Source organism: Sminthopsis crassicaudata, chromosome 4 (assembly GCF_048593235.1).
Source record: "Sminthopsis crassicaudata isolate SCR6 chromosome 4, ASM4859323v1, whole genome shotgun sequence".
NCBI classification, from domain to species: domain Eukaryota; kingdom Metazoa; phylum Chordata; class Mammalia; order Dasyuromorphia; family Dasyuridae; genus Sminthopsis; species Sminthopsis crassicaudata.
This window is the reverse complement of record NC_133620.1, coordinates 435,614,351-435,629,828: the sequence shown is the minus strand read 5'-3', so window position 1 is coordinate 435,629,828 and position 15,478 is coordinate 435,614,351. Positions and strand designations below refer to the sequence as shown.

Below are 15,478 nucleotides of genomic sequence, written 5' to 3'. Positions count from 1 at the left end.
AAGAAAATCAGCTGTTCTCTCCAAGTGGGCTCTTCTAGTTTTGCTTCAGCTGCACCTGGCACTGACATCCCATACTTCCATGAAAACCGAGAGCTTGGCCAGCAGAGGATGCTGGAGCTTCATCAGAGCATAGCTTTTTGTGTTCACCAGACTGACCTCTGGCACAGGCTCTGTATGGGGCAGCCTGTAATCAGCAGATTTTCCTTCTTCCCTGTCCCACTCCCAAGTGATATTTGGTTCCTATATGAATAAAGCTTAGTATAAAGAAAGAATGGAAACCTACTGACCTTGTTATCAGTAACTATTTACGGGGAACAGAGGTAGCCATTACAGCCTGCTAATAAGAAGAAACCCACTGTGGTAATAGTTGTGTGTGATGGAGATTTCAGGCTGTCTTAAAGTTATTTGCATACATGCCTCAGGGCAAATAAGATGTTTCAGCTACAAAACCTAGAGTAGAACTCCCTTTAGGTGTAGCTTGTGCCAGATTACTCTTACAGAGCCTAGTGAATAAAGGGTTCTTTCCTTTTGATCCAGAGATCCCACAGCTGGGTGTCTACACCAAAGAGGGCAATGATAGAAAGGTTCCATAACACACCACAATATTTATAGCAGTTTCTTTTGTAGCAGTAAAGAAATGGAAACAAGGCAGATGCTTATTGATGGCGAAATGGCTCAATAAATTGCTGGATGTGAATGTAATGGTAGATTGTTGTGCTGTGAGATCTGGTCAAGAAACATGGTGAAGTTAAATGAGCTGATGCAAAATGAAGAGAGCAGAACCAGTAAAACCAGGTACAAGATATATAACAATGGAAATGGATGGAGGCTGAGGACCTGCTATAAATCTCTGCTCTGCTACCTGTCTAGCCTGAATACCTATTGAGGTGTTATTGTTATGTCTCAGCCATAACTCTTTGTGACTCCATTTTGGGTTTTCTTTGCAAAGATGTTAGAGTGGTTTGCCATTTCCTTCTTCGGCTCATTTTACAGATGAGGAAACTGAGGCAAACTGGGTGAGTGGCTTGTCCATGGTCACACTGCTAATAAGTGACTAAGGCTAGATAGGAATTCAAGGAAATGAATCTTTCTGATTCCAAACTCAGTGCTTTAATAACTGCTCCACTAGTTGCCTCATACCTGAAAGAGGACAGATTCCCATTGAGGTGGCTCCAGGGAAATTATTTAGTCTCTCTAGGTCTTAGTTTACTTTTTTTTCCATATTAATCATGTTGTGAAAGAAGAATTACATCAAAAGGAAATAACCATCAAAAACCCTCCCCCTAAAGTGAAAAATAGTATGATTCAATCTGTATTCAGACTTCATAGTTCTTTCTCTGGATCTGGATAGCATTTTCCATCATAAGTCCTTTGGAATTGTCTTGGATCATTGTGTTATTAAGAAGAGCTTAGTCAATCAAAGTTGATTATCTCACAGTGTTGCTGTTATTGTGTACAATATTCTGATTCTGCTTACTTCACTCAGTATCAATTCATATAAATTCACATATAAATTCTGTCCATCTGCTCATCTTTTTTTTTTTTCCCTTAGGCAATTGAGGTTAAGTAATTTGCCCAGAGTCACACAACTAGAAAGTGTTAAATGTCTGAGGCCAGATTTGAACTCGGGTTCTCCTGACTCCAGGGCTGATGCTCTATCCACTGCATCATTTAGCTGTCCCTGTTCATCATTTCTTAAAAGAGCTACTATACTAGTTTTTTCAAACTTTAGTGTATGAGACATACATTGAGATCCTCTCAAAACCTGAACTTTGAAGAGGACTGTGTTTTTTCAGTTTATGGGAGAAGACATAGTGGATGTTTGGACTCTGGTTGGTGACCTGTTTTCTCTTTTCTTACAGTGACAAAGCTACAAGTGAGTAAGTCCAAGAGGACCATCACCTTGGTGGAGAACAGACCCATCCAGTTGAACTGTTCAGTCAAGTCACAGACCAGCTTGAACTCCCACTTTGCAGTCCTCTGGTATGTCCACAAGCCTTCTGATGCTGACGGAAAGCTCATCTTGAAGACCACTCACAACTCTGCGTTTGAGTATGGCACCTATGCTGAGGAGGAGGGCCTGCGAGGGAGACTTCAATTTGAGAGACATATGTCCGGTGGCCTCTTCAGCCTGACTGTCCAGAGGGCGCAGGTCAGCGATAGTGGCAGTTACTACTGCCATGTGGAAGAGTGGCTGCTGAGCCCCAACTATGCCTGGTACAAGCTGGCAGAAGAAGTTTCGGGCCGGACTGAAGTCACAGTGAAACGGCCAGGTAATGTGCGTGGGGTCACCTCCCTGACATCAAATACAGAAACCTCCAGGGTGTGAAGGGATCGTGGGATCAGAGCTTCTAAGTTGGAAGGGAACTTGGAAGCCATGAATACATCCCTCCTGGAGACCTGATTTTACAGCTAAGGGAAGGGAGATCTAGAGAGGTTATTGAATAACTTGTTCAGGTTGCACAAATACTGAGCATTGAAGGAGAGATTTGATTTGAATCACAGTCTTCCTGATTCCAGATCCACTGTGCTGCTCTGCCACTCCATCATCAAAGATGTCCAGTGTTGAATTTAACAGAATTCAAAAGAATTAAAAGAGCCTATCAGTGCATAAGTCTATTTACCTGAAGTATTTTAAGGAAAAAGGGTTAATTTGAGGATGGAGACACATTCATTCAGTAAACATTTATTATGTGCCTGATACATAGAAAGGTATTGTGCTAAGTGCTGGGGATACAAAAAGAGTCCTTGCCCTCAAGGAGTTTACAATCTAATATATAGGATTTTGAAGGCTAAGGTAGGATCATACTTTATTAAGTTTTGTGATTTGAGAATCCACCCCCTGCTTCTCCTCATTTCCTCATTTCAGTTACTGTGTATTAAAACATTGGATTCAAGTGTGCCATCAGTTTTCAAAGAATAAAGACATAGGAGTAAAATAACTCATATCTTACACTAAAATACATATATATATATGGCTGAAAAAAAGGCTTCATCATTTATCTTCCCCAGGATTATCTTTTTAAAATTAATTTTAAACCAAAGGACTTCATCTCTAATGATTGAGATTTTAATCAACATAGTAGCTACCTGGGGCCAGAATCTGGGCCTTTCCCTGGCAGCCTATGCTGCTACTTAAACTTTTCCCGCAATCCCAATTTCAGTTTTGGGAAAAGGTCTTTCCATTGCACAAAGCAAGTTCCCACTAGAAGTTAAATGAGATTTCTCTACCTCTGAGGTCCCAATTCAAGTACAGGACACTTCCAGGGGAACAATTATCGGTTCTTGACTAAGTCCTCAGTGTGTCCTCAGTGTCTTACACACAGAAATAATTATTAAATGCTTGCTAACTTGTCCCCCTAAGATTCAGAATGATCCATATAGCCTATTCTAGGAGCATATTTCTCCTTATTCATGGGTTGATCTGCTGATTTTTACTGTAACTTTTCTTCTCACTGTTCCTTTGATTTGTCATGCAGCATTAGGTATGTTTGCTTACTCTGGTCTATAAGGTAATGTGTTTTTCTGTCATCTTCTTGTCTGACTTTTCTCTACTGTTGGCAGATATCCGCCTGAAGCTGAGCCAGGCCCAAGGTAACATCACAGTTCTTGAAACTCAGAAGGTGGAATTGGAGTGTATGGTCCTAAATCGCACCAGCGGGACTTCCCGACTTTCTGTGGAATGGCACGTGTGGAAGCCCAACCACCCAGAGAGAGAAACGGTCGCCCGCCTGAGTCGAGACGCCACCTTCCACTATGGGGATCAGGTTGCTAAGAACCATTGGAAGGGGAGGCTGCATCTGGAAAGCCCTTCTCTGGGAGTTTACCGCCTCATTATCCAGAACACCGCCGTGCAGGACAGTGGGACCTACAATTGCCTGGTAGAGGAATGGTTGCTGAGCCCCAGCGACGTGTGGTATAAGCGGGCAGAAGATTCATCCGGACAGACAATCGTCACAGTATTAAGACCAGGTGATGGGCAACTAATTTCCAAATCTTTCTATTGAACACTTTCCCTATTAAGTGCCACTTTATATGCTGAAAACAAAATTGCCTATTAATAAATGCTAGTGTAGGATCTAAGTTATCTGTAGTTAATTACATAAACATTTCTTTTACAAAAATTCACTTTGAATAAAAAAAACAACCCTCACATCTAGTTTCAAATTCCACAATTTATTAGTTGTGTGAACCCTGCATTAGTCACTTACTCTCCTTCAATCTCCCCATCTAAAAATGGGAATAATAACAGCATCTACCTTCCAGGGATTATTTTAAGGATGATTCTTCCCACTTAGAAGGGTTGAATTTTTAAAATTAATGATAGAACATTTAAATATCCTTTCTTAAAGGAATAAATTTTCAGAGGATGTAAAATTTAAAATAGTTGAATTTTGTTTCCCTTAAGCATCTTGGTAGATTGCTGATTTTTTTTTTTTCCACGCAGAGTTAAGTAACTTTCCCAGAGTCACACAGCTAGTAAGTATCTGAGGCTGGATTTGAATTCGGGGCCAGTACTCTATCTCCTGAACTACTTAGCTGCCCCTATTTGCGATCTTCAATGAGGAATGATTAGTGTACACATTGTAAATAAAAAGATATAAATAACCCCAAACTTCCTGCCTGCCTTCCTTTTAAATTTCCTCATGTTAATAGCTGTCACATTTTTTTTTCCTTCTTAGAATGTATTTAGAAGCATAGAATGGCCTACACATATGGCTTGTTACCAATTTAAAGAAATAACCTTAAAAATCAGGAAATGCGTGATCCATGTTTCCATAGCAACATCAACTGTCAAAATAGGAGCCAGTTACCATTTAGCAGTCTGCCTAAGAATGCTTAGCATGAATGAGTTGATAGCAGCCTGTCCCCACATGTTAGCATATATGATTTTTAAACTTGTCTGTTTTTTGGCTCTATGGCACTATTTTTAGTTTCAGACAGAGAGATGCTTTTTATTCATCTGTCCCTTCTATGAAGGAAAGAGCCTTGGCTGCTTTGGAACCCTGAGACCAGGGTTATTCTGACACTTATTTTAGTAGGGTGTAACTTTGAACAGATCATTAGGACTTTCTAAATTTCTGTTTCCTCATCAGTAAAATATGAAGAACAGTAATCGCACTGTGTGTTCTATAGGACTGTTGTGAAGGTTAAATTAACAATAATAATAATAATAACTAGTATTTACAGAGAACAGTAGGGTTTGGAAAATTTATTACAAATATTTTCTCATTTCCTCCTAGAAATCCTTAGAAGTAAAGACTATTAATGCCCCTATTTTATTTTTATTTTATTTTTAATTTTTTATTAATTTTATAATTATAACATTTTTTGACAGTACATGTGCATAGGTAATTTTTTTTACATTATCCCTTGTACTCCCTTCTGTTCCAAATTTTCCCCTCCTTCTCTCCACCCCCTCCCCTAGATGGCAGGCATTCCCATACATATTAAATATGTTATAGTATATCCTAGATACAATATATATGTGCAGAACTGAATTTTGTTGTTGTTGTTGCAAAGGAAGAATTGGATTCAGAAGGTAAAAATTACCTGGGGAGAAAAACAAAAAATGCTCACATTTTACACTCATTTCCCAGTGTTCCTTCTCTGGGTGTAGCTGATTCTGTCCATCATTGATCAATTGGAACTGAATTAGATCTTCTCTTTGTTGAAGATGTCCACTTCCATCAGAATACATCCTCATACAGTATTGTTATTGAAGTGTATAATTATCTCCTAGTTCTGCTCGTTTCACTCAGCATCAGTTGATGTCTCTCCAAGCCTCTCTATGTATTCCTCCTGCTGGTCATTTCTTACAGAACAATAATATTCCATAATATTCATATACCATAATTTACCCAACCATTCTCCAACTGATGGACATCCATTCATCTTCCAGTTTCTAGTTACTACCAAAAGGGCTGCCACAAACATTTTGGCACATACAGGTCCCTTTCCCTTCTTTAGTATTTCCTTAGGATATAAGCCCAGGAGTAGCACTGCTGGATCAAAGGGTATGCACAGTTTGATAACTTTTTGGGAAATGCTGCTATTTTAAAGATGAAGAAACTGAGGCAGACAGCAGTTACGTGCCTCTCCCAAGATCACAGCTATGGATTTGAATTCTTCCTGACTGCAATTCCAGCATTCTGTCACTATGCTCACTAGCAGCCATAATGAAAAATCATAGGGAGCAATTTATAGTAACAAAAGTACTTTATGTAGATGTAAATTGTTATAATAAATAAGAAAATAATTTTTAACCTATCTCAGTGAATAAAGTTATGTTACACCCAACTATATGGCCCTTAGCATTGAAGATGTATTCTTTTAATCCCTTTTATGTCCCATTACATGGGATGTGCAGATTTAGTCATCTCCACTCCAAATGGTCAAAGAGCCTATTTGTGCCCGACCTGTGGTAGAGGTCTCTAAGCTTATATTGATCTGATCGGCCACAGTTGGAGACCTTATATCTTGACTCCAACATAATGGTCTCATTTTGGTTTTCTTTGAAAATGAAGACCAATAATCAACCAACCAGTTGGAGGCAGTATGGTCTAGTAGTTAGAGTGCTGAATTTGGAGTTCAGACAGTCTTGTGTCATTTCTATGGTTAATTGTGTGACTTTTAGCCAAGCACTTAATTTCATCAGCTGCTGTTAACATGAAGGTGATGATGATGATGATGATGATGATGATGATAATAATAATAATAATAATACCTTCTTCAAAAGGCTGTTGTAAGGCAAAAGTAAGATAATGTATGTGAAATTCTTTTTTTTTAAGAATTTATTTCCCACAGTATATATGCATGAGTAATTTTTTAAATAATATTATCCCTTGTATTCATTTTTCCAAATTATCACCCCCTCCCTCCACCCTCCCCGATGACAGGCAATCCCATACATTTTACATGTGTTACAATATAACCTAGATATAATATATGTGTGTAAATACCATTTTCTTGTTGCACATTAAGTATTAGATTCCAAAGGTGTAAGTAACCTGGGTAGATAGACAGTAGTGCTAACAATTTACATTCACTTCCCAGTGTTCCTTCTCTGGGTGTAGTTGTTTCTGTCCATCATTGATCAACTGGAAGTGAGTTGGATCTTCTTTATGTTGAAGATATCTACTTCCATCAGATGTATGTGAAATTCTTTGCAAATATTACATCATTTAGAAATATCTTTTAAAATACAATCTTAGTGCCTAAACTGGAGGGAATACTAGCTTGTCTTGGGTCACTGACATTTGCTATGCCAAGAACAAAGGTCATAGTATGTCAGCCAATTTTATTTTCACTTTTCTCACTTTTGGAAGCCAACTGCAACCTGGAAGGCTAAGGTCATAAAGTTGTAAATTTAAAAGTAAAATATTCCACAGCCACATTTTATTGATGAGAAAATTTGAGGTCCAGTGTTGTTTTAAGTAAGTTTCCTAAAGTCACACTCAAATGGTTAGTGGTGAAGCTAGCACTAGCTCTCATTTTCTGACCCTTTAGACAATGTTCTTTCTGTGACTCTGTTCTGAGATCTGTAAAATGAAATCCTGACTCTTTGGCTTGGATGCATTCCTTGGGATTGAGTCTCATGGACCAGTAGTTAGTCTTAACGGAGTGGGCTTGATGGGGTTGCTTGTGCATTTGTTTCCTAGGTATAAGAGAAGTCATTTTGAAGATTAATCAGACTTTTTTTTTTTACTTTTTGTTTTGTTCTTTTTTGTTTGTTTTGTTTTGTTTTAAATTTTTGGTTCAGACCTATTGATATGGGGAGCTTCTATTGAAGAAACTTTCCCCTTTAGGGTCTCCTCTGATCTACTGATAGACATCAACACCATGCCTGTAATTTATTCTTAGAAAGTTGTCTACTCTTTGACCCAGCATTGCTGTTATTGGGATTATATCCCAAAGAAATACTAAAGAGTGGAAAGGGACCTGTATGTGCCAAAATGTTTGTGGCAGCTCTTTTTGTTGTAGCTAGAAACTGGAAGATGAATGGATGTCCATCAATTGGAGAATGGTTGGGTAAATTATGGTATATGAAGGTTATGGGATATTATTGCTCTGTAAGAAATGACCAACTGGAGGAATACAGAGAGGCTTGGAGAGACTTACATCAACTGTTGCTGAGTGAAATGAGCAGAACCAGAAGATCACTGTACACTTCAACAACAATACTGTATGAGGATGTATTCTGATGGAAGTGGATATCTTCAACATAAAGAAGATCCAACTCACTTCCAGTTGATCAATGATGGACAGAAATAACTACACCCAGAGAAGGAACACTGGGAAGCGAATGTAAATTGTTAGCACTACTGTCTATCTACCCAGGTTACTTATACCTTCAGAAGCTAATAATTAATGTGCAACAAGAAAATGGTATTTACACACATATATTGTATCTAGGTTATATTGTAACACATGTAAAATGTATGGGATTACCTGCCATCGGGGGGAGGGAGTGGAGGGAGGGAGGGGATAATTTGGAAAAATGAATTAAAAAAAAAAGAAAGTTGTCTGAGGCACTGAGAAATTAGCTCATCAGCCTGAATGTGTAAGAGTCTGGACTTGAACATAGAACTTTATTTCTCTCTCTCCCTCCCTCACATCTCTATGGAAGAGAGAATAGATATCTTTTCATTTAAATACATGCATATATTATGTGTGTGTTTTCATGCATATACATAACATTTAATTTCTCAATATCATACTAATGTAGCACTTATTGTGTGGCAGGCACTCTGCTAAGTGGTTTACAATTATTTGATCACAACTCTGCTACTATTATCTTTGTTTAACTCATAAGGAAACTAAGTCAAGCTGAGATTAAGTTGCTTCCCCGGGGTTACACAGCTAGTAAGTGTCTGAAGCTAGATGTAAACTGTATTATTCCTAACTCTAAACTCAGCACTCAATCTACTGCTCCACCTAACTACCCCTAATTATCAATTATCGTTATCAGTAGTAGTTGCATGGGGGAGACCCCATGGTAGGATGAATAGTAAAAGGCAGGAAGATTTGAACTCCCCTTCTACCTCTGATACATACTGGGCAGCCTGGTCCCAAGTAAATCCCTTAATCTCTTAGGACCACAGGTAGAGTTGAGGACTGTGACTTATAGAGCAGGTGCTGATTTGTGTTGGTGGAGGGAGATTCAGTACACTAATGAAATCTTAGTTCCTAGCATTTTTCTCCTCCACTAAATGTGCATACGTATGTATGTAGACATGTATGTGTATATTTATGTATATAAAACCACATGCATACATATATGTCTATGTGTATATATTATATAGTATATTTATTTAATTTCTGGCATATGTTATTCATATGTGTTTATGAGAAACATGGCTAAAAAGAAAGCATGGTATGTTTATAAACACATACATATATGTGTGTATACATTACAGTAGATATAGATAGATATGTACTCGTATCACGGTTCCTACCTTCAGAGAGCCTACATTATAAATTTCATGGATTGATTTCCTGCAGTCATTAGGAGGAAGAACTAAAAAACCACACGAGACACTTGACTGCAACCAAATAGGAACACGTAATGACTACATACTCCTTTGAGGTGATGGCATTAAAAAATGTCTTAGTGTGTGTATTGTGGGCTGGAGTGGGGGAGGGAGCACCACTTTACTGCAGCATTTTGTCCTCCGTAGGGTTGAGGCTGAGACAAAGGAAGGAGGCTTGCTGATCCTCTGGGGAAGGCTGGGAGTGTAGCAGGCAGGGATTTGCTTGGGCAGGAGAGAGGTAGAAGGGGACAGGAAGTCAGCAGAAAACGGTGGGCTGAAGAGAGCTTAAATGTCATATGAGCTCTTTGGTCTTGGGGAGGGCCTTCTTTCCCCTTTCCACATTGAATTTCACTTAATTTAAGCAGATCTTTATTAACACCAGTGTGGAGCTGGAAGTACAAAGATTACTGTAATCTAGAGCCCCTATTCAGACACTGGACCATGAGGCATATTCATAAATAAGTATAATGAGAGACTATTAGGGCAGAGAATTGGCCCAAATTGATCTAGAGGCACTTAAGGAAAGGGGGAGGGAAGATGATCAGGGAATAAGCCAGCAAAGGAAGTGTTCTACCTGACTTGAACGATGAAGGAACAGAAGAATTCTAAAAAATAGAAATGAGGAGAGGATTGCATTCTAGGAAAGGGCAAATGCACAGAGACAAGAGAGTTCTCTACTCTTGTGCAGGGAACAGCTATGGTCCAATTTACCTGGCACACTTTAACTTGACTGTCCTTTCCCATTGTAATTTTCTCCCCCCCCCCCCCCCTGCAAAACAAAGTACAGTGTCTGAAAATATTTGCATCAGTCTGCATTGTAGTATATCATTTCTTTACCCCCAAAATAGAGGTATGTTTCTTCCTCAATCCTCTATAGGACTGGAGCTGGGTTGTCAAGGGCCGTGAATGCCTGAATGCCAGGCTGAAGAGTTTATATTTTATCCTATAAGCAATAAGGAGACATAGAAAGTTTTCAAAGAGAGGACAGGAAGTCCATCAACTGAAGCAGGAGCCCTCCAGGAGACTTGATGTATTGTTCTTCTAGAACCTATCACAGCTCTGTAAAGTAGTATTAAGATGGGGAGCTAGGAGGCACAATGTATATATAGAGGATAGATCTTAGAGTCAGGAGGATGTGAGTTCAAATGCACCACTCAACTAGTTGTGTGACTCTAAGCAAGTCACCCAAGCCTGATTGCCTCAATAATAATAATAATAATAATAACAATAATAATAATAATAATACTGGAAAATAGACATGTGCTGCTTGGAGTATTTCAGGCTCTCAAATCAGACTTTTATATTCTCTGTGAATGGTTTTATTAATTCCCTGTCGCAGTGTTTTTTCTCCTCAAAAGCACCTTCTCCTTCTGACAGATTATGTTGCTCTGTTCTCCCTTCCATCTATACGTAGATGTTACCCAGAAATTCCATGTGTGATAAAGGATTTGGAAGGTTTGGCTATGGGTTCGTGCAGACCCTGGGAACCCTGGTTTTATAGCCATCTGAGATCTACAGTAGGCAATTTCTTTAAAACTTAAAACTGTAATTTAGAAAATACTACCATTTGGTACTAATCCCAAACATCTTTTAAAAAAAAAACCCATTATTGTTATCATTTAAATAAATCTATTCAGTTATATTAATTTATTATTTATTAATTTGTTTTATTATTTATTCTATATAAATTAATTTATATAATATACATTATATACAATAATATAATAACATTATATGTAAATTAAATTCACTTATTATCATGTATTTCATTTCTGGGACATTTTGCACAAGGATGGGGTAGAGAACAGAACCAAAAAATAATGAGTCTTCCCCAGGACCTTGGAAGTGAATTATTGGTCTTTTTTTATAACCACTCACTTCTATATTGGATTTGTGATTGCAACAGTTGGAGGGATCAAATCCCTTTCCCTGGTACAGATTACAGCTTTTCCTTTCCTATCCACATCCCATTCCCAAAGGAGCCTAATTTGTATTATTTTTTTATTTTATTTTATTGCTGCAAGGCAATTGAGGTGTAACTTGCCCAAAGTCACACAACTAGTAAGTATTAAATATCTGAGGCTGGATTTGAACTCCAGTTCTCCTGACTTCAGGACCCATGCTCTATCCAATCGACTGCCCCTAATTAATATTTTTAAACAATCAGACTAAGGGTCAGACAAGTTCTAAGTCACCTGACTAACCCACCTCTCAGCATCCATTGGAGAGCTACCAGTCTTGGATTAGGATAGGTGTGTTGGCTGATGAGGTTCAGATGAATATCTGGATGGAATGTTTGCATAGGGAAAGGCCCAACACATGCTGTATTGTTCTAATGCTCATCTATCCTTTTGGTCGTGGATACTTGGGGAGGAGTAACTCATTTATCCATTGTTCACTCTGCTCAAACAAAGCTATTAAAGAGCCTTTTTTCTGTATTCTTTCTTTCCAAATTTCCCTCCCCACCAGATGCCACACTACAAGTGGACACTGTGGTGCCCAATGTCACTGTGCCAGAGAAGTCTCCTTTCCAACTGGACTGCAACATCTTATCTCGTTCGAGTCAGGAATCCCGCTTTGCGGTTGCTTGGTATGCTCTCAGGACTAAAGCAGGAGGAAAGAAAGGCAGCACGCTGGAAGATGAGGAAATAGAACGAAAGGCCATGCTAAGTGTGGGACCCGATGCCATCTTTGGCCCCGAGGGCAATCACTGGGAGGGCAGGCTTCGGTTCCAGAGACTTTCACCTGTGCTCTATCGGTTGACGGTCTTACAAGCAGATCCCAGTGACACTGGCAACTATTCCTGCCGAGTGGAAGAATGGTTGTCCAATCCTCAGAAAGAATGGTATCGGCTGACTGAAGAGGAATCTGGCCCAATTGGCATCCAAGTTCTTGACACAGGTGAGTTTTTAAAATTGTAATAGAAAACAGACATATGAGTTTTCAAACTGTATTTGGTAGGGAATTGGAAAAATTCACTCCCTGTAATAACTAGCACAAGTCAACAAATTGGTCCCAGGAATCTGTCGTACATCAGCTGCTGAGAGATGAAAAAGTTGAATGATGACCTTGAGTCCCTGCCCTCAGAGAGTTTACAGCAGGGGTTCTCAAATATGGCCTGTGGGCCAGATGCAGCCCACTGAGGACATTTATGCGGCCCGCCCGGTTATGGCAAATGGGCTGAGGGGCAGAGACAGAGTGTGAGTTTTTGTTTTTACTATAGTCCGGCCTCCCACAGTCTGAGGGACAGTGAACTAGCCCCTATTTTAAAAGTTTGAGGACCACTGGTTTACAATCTAAAAGGAAAGGCAGAATAAAGGTAAACATCTATAATAAACAATAAAATAGCAGTTCACAAAGTGTGGTCCAGTACCCCGAGAATACCTAAAACCCTTTCAGGGAATCCTCAAGTCAAAACTTTCCATGTTAAAACTAAGATTTTAAAACTTCTCATATATTATAATTTAATCCTTTTTGGGCACATCCTACTCTTTGTAATCCCATTTAGGAGTTTTTTGGGGGCAAAGATACAGGAGTGATTTGCCATTTCCTTCTCCAGATCATTTTATAGATGAAGAAACTGAATCGAACAAGGTTGAATGACTTGCCCATGATCACACAGTTAATAAGTATTTGAGGCTAGATTTTAATTCAGTAAGATCGATCTTCCCGACCCCAGACCTAGCATACTGTCCACTGCATCATCTAACAGCCCTGAAATTTCTAATATACTAAATGTCAATAGCTATAGCCCACACATAAATAAAAGCTCTTTGAGGGTAATTTTCAGGAACATAGAGGGGGTCTAAGACCCAAAAGTTGGGAACATTTCTGTCTACCTTAGAATAATAGTGCATTAAAAAGTAAAAGTGCTATTCAAAGGTCTGAGGAAGGAATGAGGCACATTCATTTTCAGTGGATGCTCATTAATGGGGTTTGATATCCTGTTGGCCAATTTATAGAGTCAGCGCCCTCGGCTAAATGGAATGCCTTGCTATTCTCCAATTGTTATATTGCAGTGAAACTTAGAATACTGTTATAAATCACATTCCCACCTTCAAGGTCTAGAGATGAAACAAAGGGGATGCTCAGCTTCTTTGTCTTGAGTTAGCAGGTGCTCTGAGGTTAGAGAGCCCCGAGGGAGAGTTTATACATGTATCACCATCATCCTGTTAATTCTGGATTTTTTTTTTTTTTTTTGCATATTATTTGTTTTAGGAGAATGGGTGAAGTAGAGAAATACATTCAAAGAGATTAGGTGGGTTTTGCTTGGAGTGGTTGGGATTTAGGAAGGAGGGATTCACAGAACTGAAGTATCACTGTAAAATAACTTCACTATTTCCCACACCTTTATCCCAATAGTTAAATACCCTTTGTGTTGGTAAGTGACTGCTACAGGAAGAGAGACCTAGGAGGATACTTGTACTCAGTTATGTGTTGCAACAAGGCCAACAGAAGGAACACTAGTTTTTAATGGGCCATCTGTTGGGACACAGGAGTAATGTTGGAATTACAGTATCCTTGGTAATGGGATTTGTACAGCAAATTTGGGATTTGCCTGCAGTTCAAGCATCTTGCTTGAACCAGCATCTACTGTCTCCTTGTCCAACAAGGCTTTGCTCACAAGCAATAGCACAACCGACTGATTCAAATCCCGTCTCCTTTTGATTTGTTGATCCTCCCAGTTGAAGATTGTAATGGGCAATGAAGTAGAAAATAGGCATTCAGAGAAAAAGCACAAAGCTCTGGGTAATCTACACACTGAATAGTCACCCGGTGAATAGTATACCTGCCAAACAACCCAAATTAAAAGGGAAATGTTTGGGAACGTGTCAGTTTTTCACATTGGTCTTTGTTCATTTTCATAGATAGAATACTTTTTGTGGGTCTAGAACTGTACTACCCAACACCCCATGGAAGAACAAGCAAAATATTACTTACCCTCAAAAAGCTTACATTTTAATGAGAGAGACAAGTCAGCAATCACTTATTAAGGGCCTATTATGTGTCAGGCACTGTTTTAAACTCTGAGGATATAAAGAAAGGCCAAAATAATAGACCCTGTCTGCAGAGAACTCATAATCTGATGAGGGGTGGGAGGAGTAACATGAAAGCAGCTATTCACATGCAATCAGTATTCAAGATAAATTGGAAATAATCATAGAGTTGACATTAGTAATGCTATGGAGGACTTTGAAAGGTTTTTTGTACAAGGTAGGGTTTTAGCTGAGACTTGAAACCAGCAGAAATGAGAAGGAAGAGAATTTCAGGTGTGGAAGCAGCCAGTGAAAATGTTATAGGTGAAATAATAATAATAATAATATAAAATAAAAAATAAAAAAAAATCCTGAAAATGTTAAAGGTGGAGAAGACTGTCAAGAGATGGAGGGGCCAGGTTACGGAAAGGAGTCAGAAAGCAATGTTGGGAAGGAACAGAGAGTATGAAGACAGGAGAATGAATCTCAACATCAGGAGAGTGGAACCTCAGGGTGGAGGATTTCATAAATGAATAGAACAGAATTAGAAAGAACTTTCAAGATTACTCAGCTCAATTCCGGCCCCCCCCCCCCCTTATTTACCGTATGAAAAAACTTACAACTTGCCCAATTCTCAAAACTAGTTAATGGCAAAATCTGAGTTTAGGATTCTGGATTCTTCCATACTAATCAGGTTTTTGAATTCAAATTGTAATGTGCTGAAAATGAGTTTTATGAGAACTTTAAAAGGCTAGAGTTTTTTATCCAGTGATACAAAAATAGGAAATTCTCACTAGTCCAGTTTTCTGAGAGTATAGGCAATGCATGTTGGGGAAAATTAGAAATAAGGCTAATTGTAAATTTTAGTCATAAATGGCAGCCCTGTTTATCACAGCCAACCAGGATGGGTCACTTCCCAAACCTAGATGTGCTATGGGTCCACTAATATGAAATGTGCATAGCAGCAGA

At 38.9% G+C, this 15,478-nt stretch overlaps 1 protein-coding gene across 5 annotated transcripts in view; it reads left to right on the top strand.

Moving 5' to 3' along the window:
• Window positions 1-15,478, top strand: part of IGSF3 (immunoglobulin superfamily member 3) — a 127,557-nt gene that overhangs the window by 107,888 nt on the left and 4,191 nt on the right. For all 5 annotated transcript variants that reach the window (XM_074263181.1, XM_074263180.1, XM_074263178.1 and 2 more), the window contains 3 exons: window positions 1,863-2,273; window positions 3,565-3,972; window positions 12,003-12,434. In XM_074263181.1, the coding sequence (XP_074119282.1) occupies window positions 1,863-2,273; window positions 3,565-3,972; window positions 12,003-12,434 (1,251 nt within the window). The remainder of the gene's footprint in view (window positions 1-1,862; window positions 2,274-3,564; window positions 3,973-12,002; window positions 12,435-15,478) is intronic.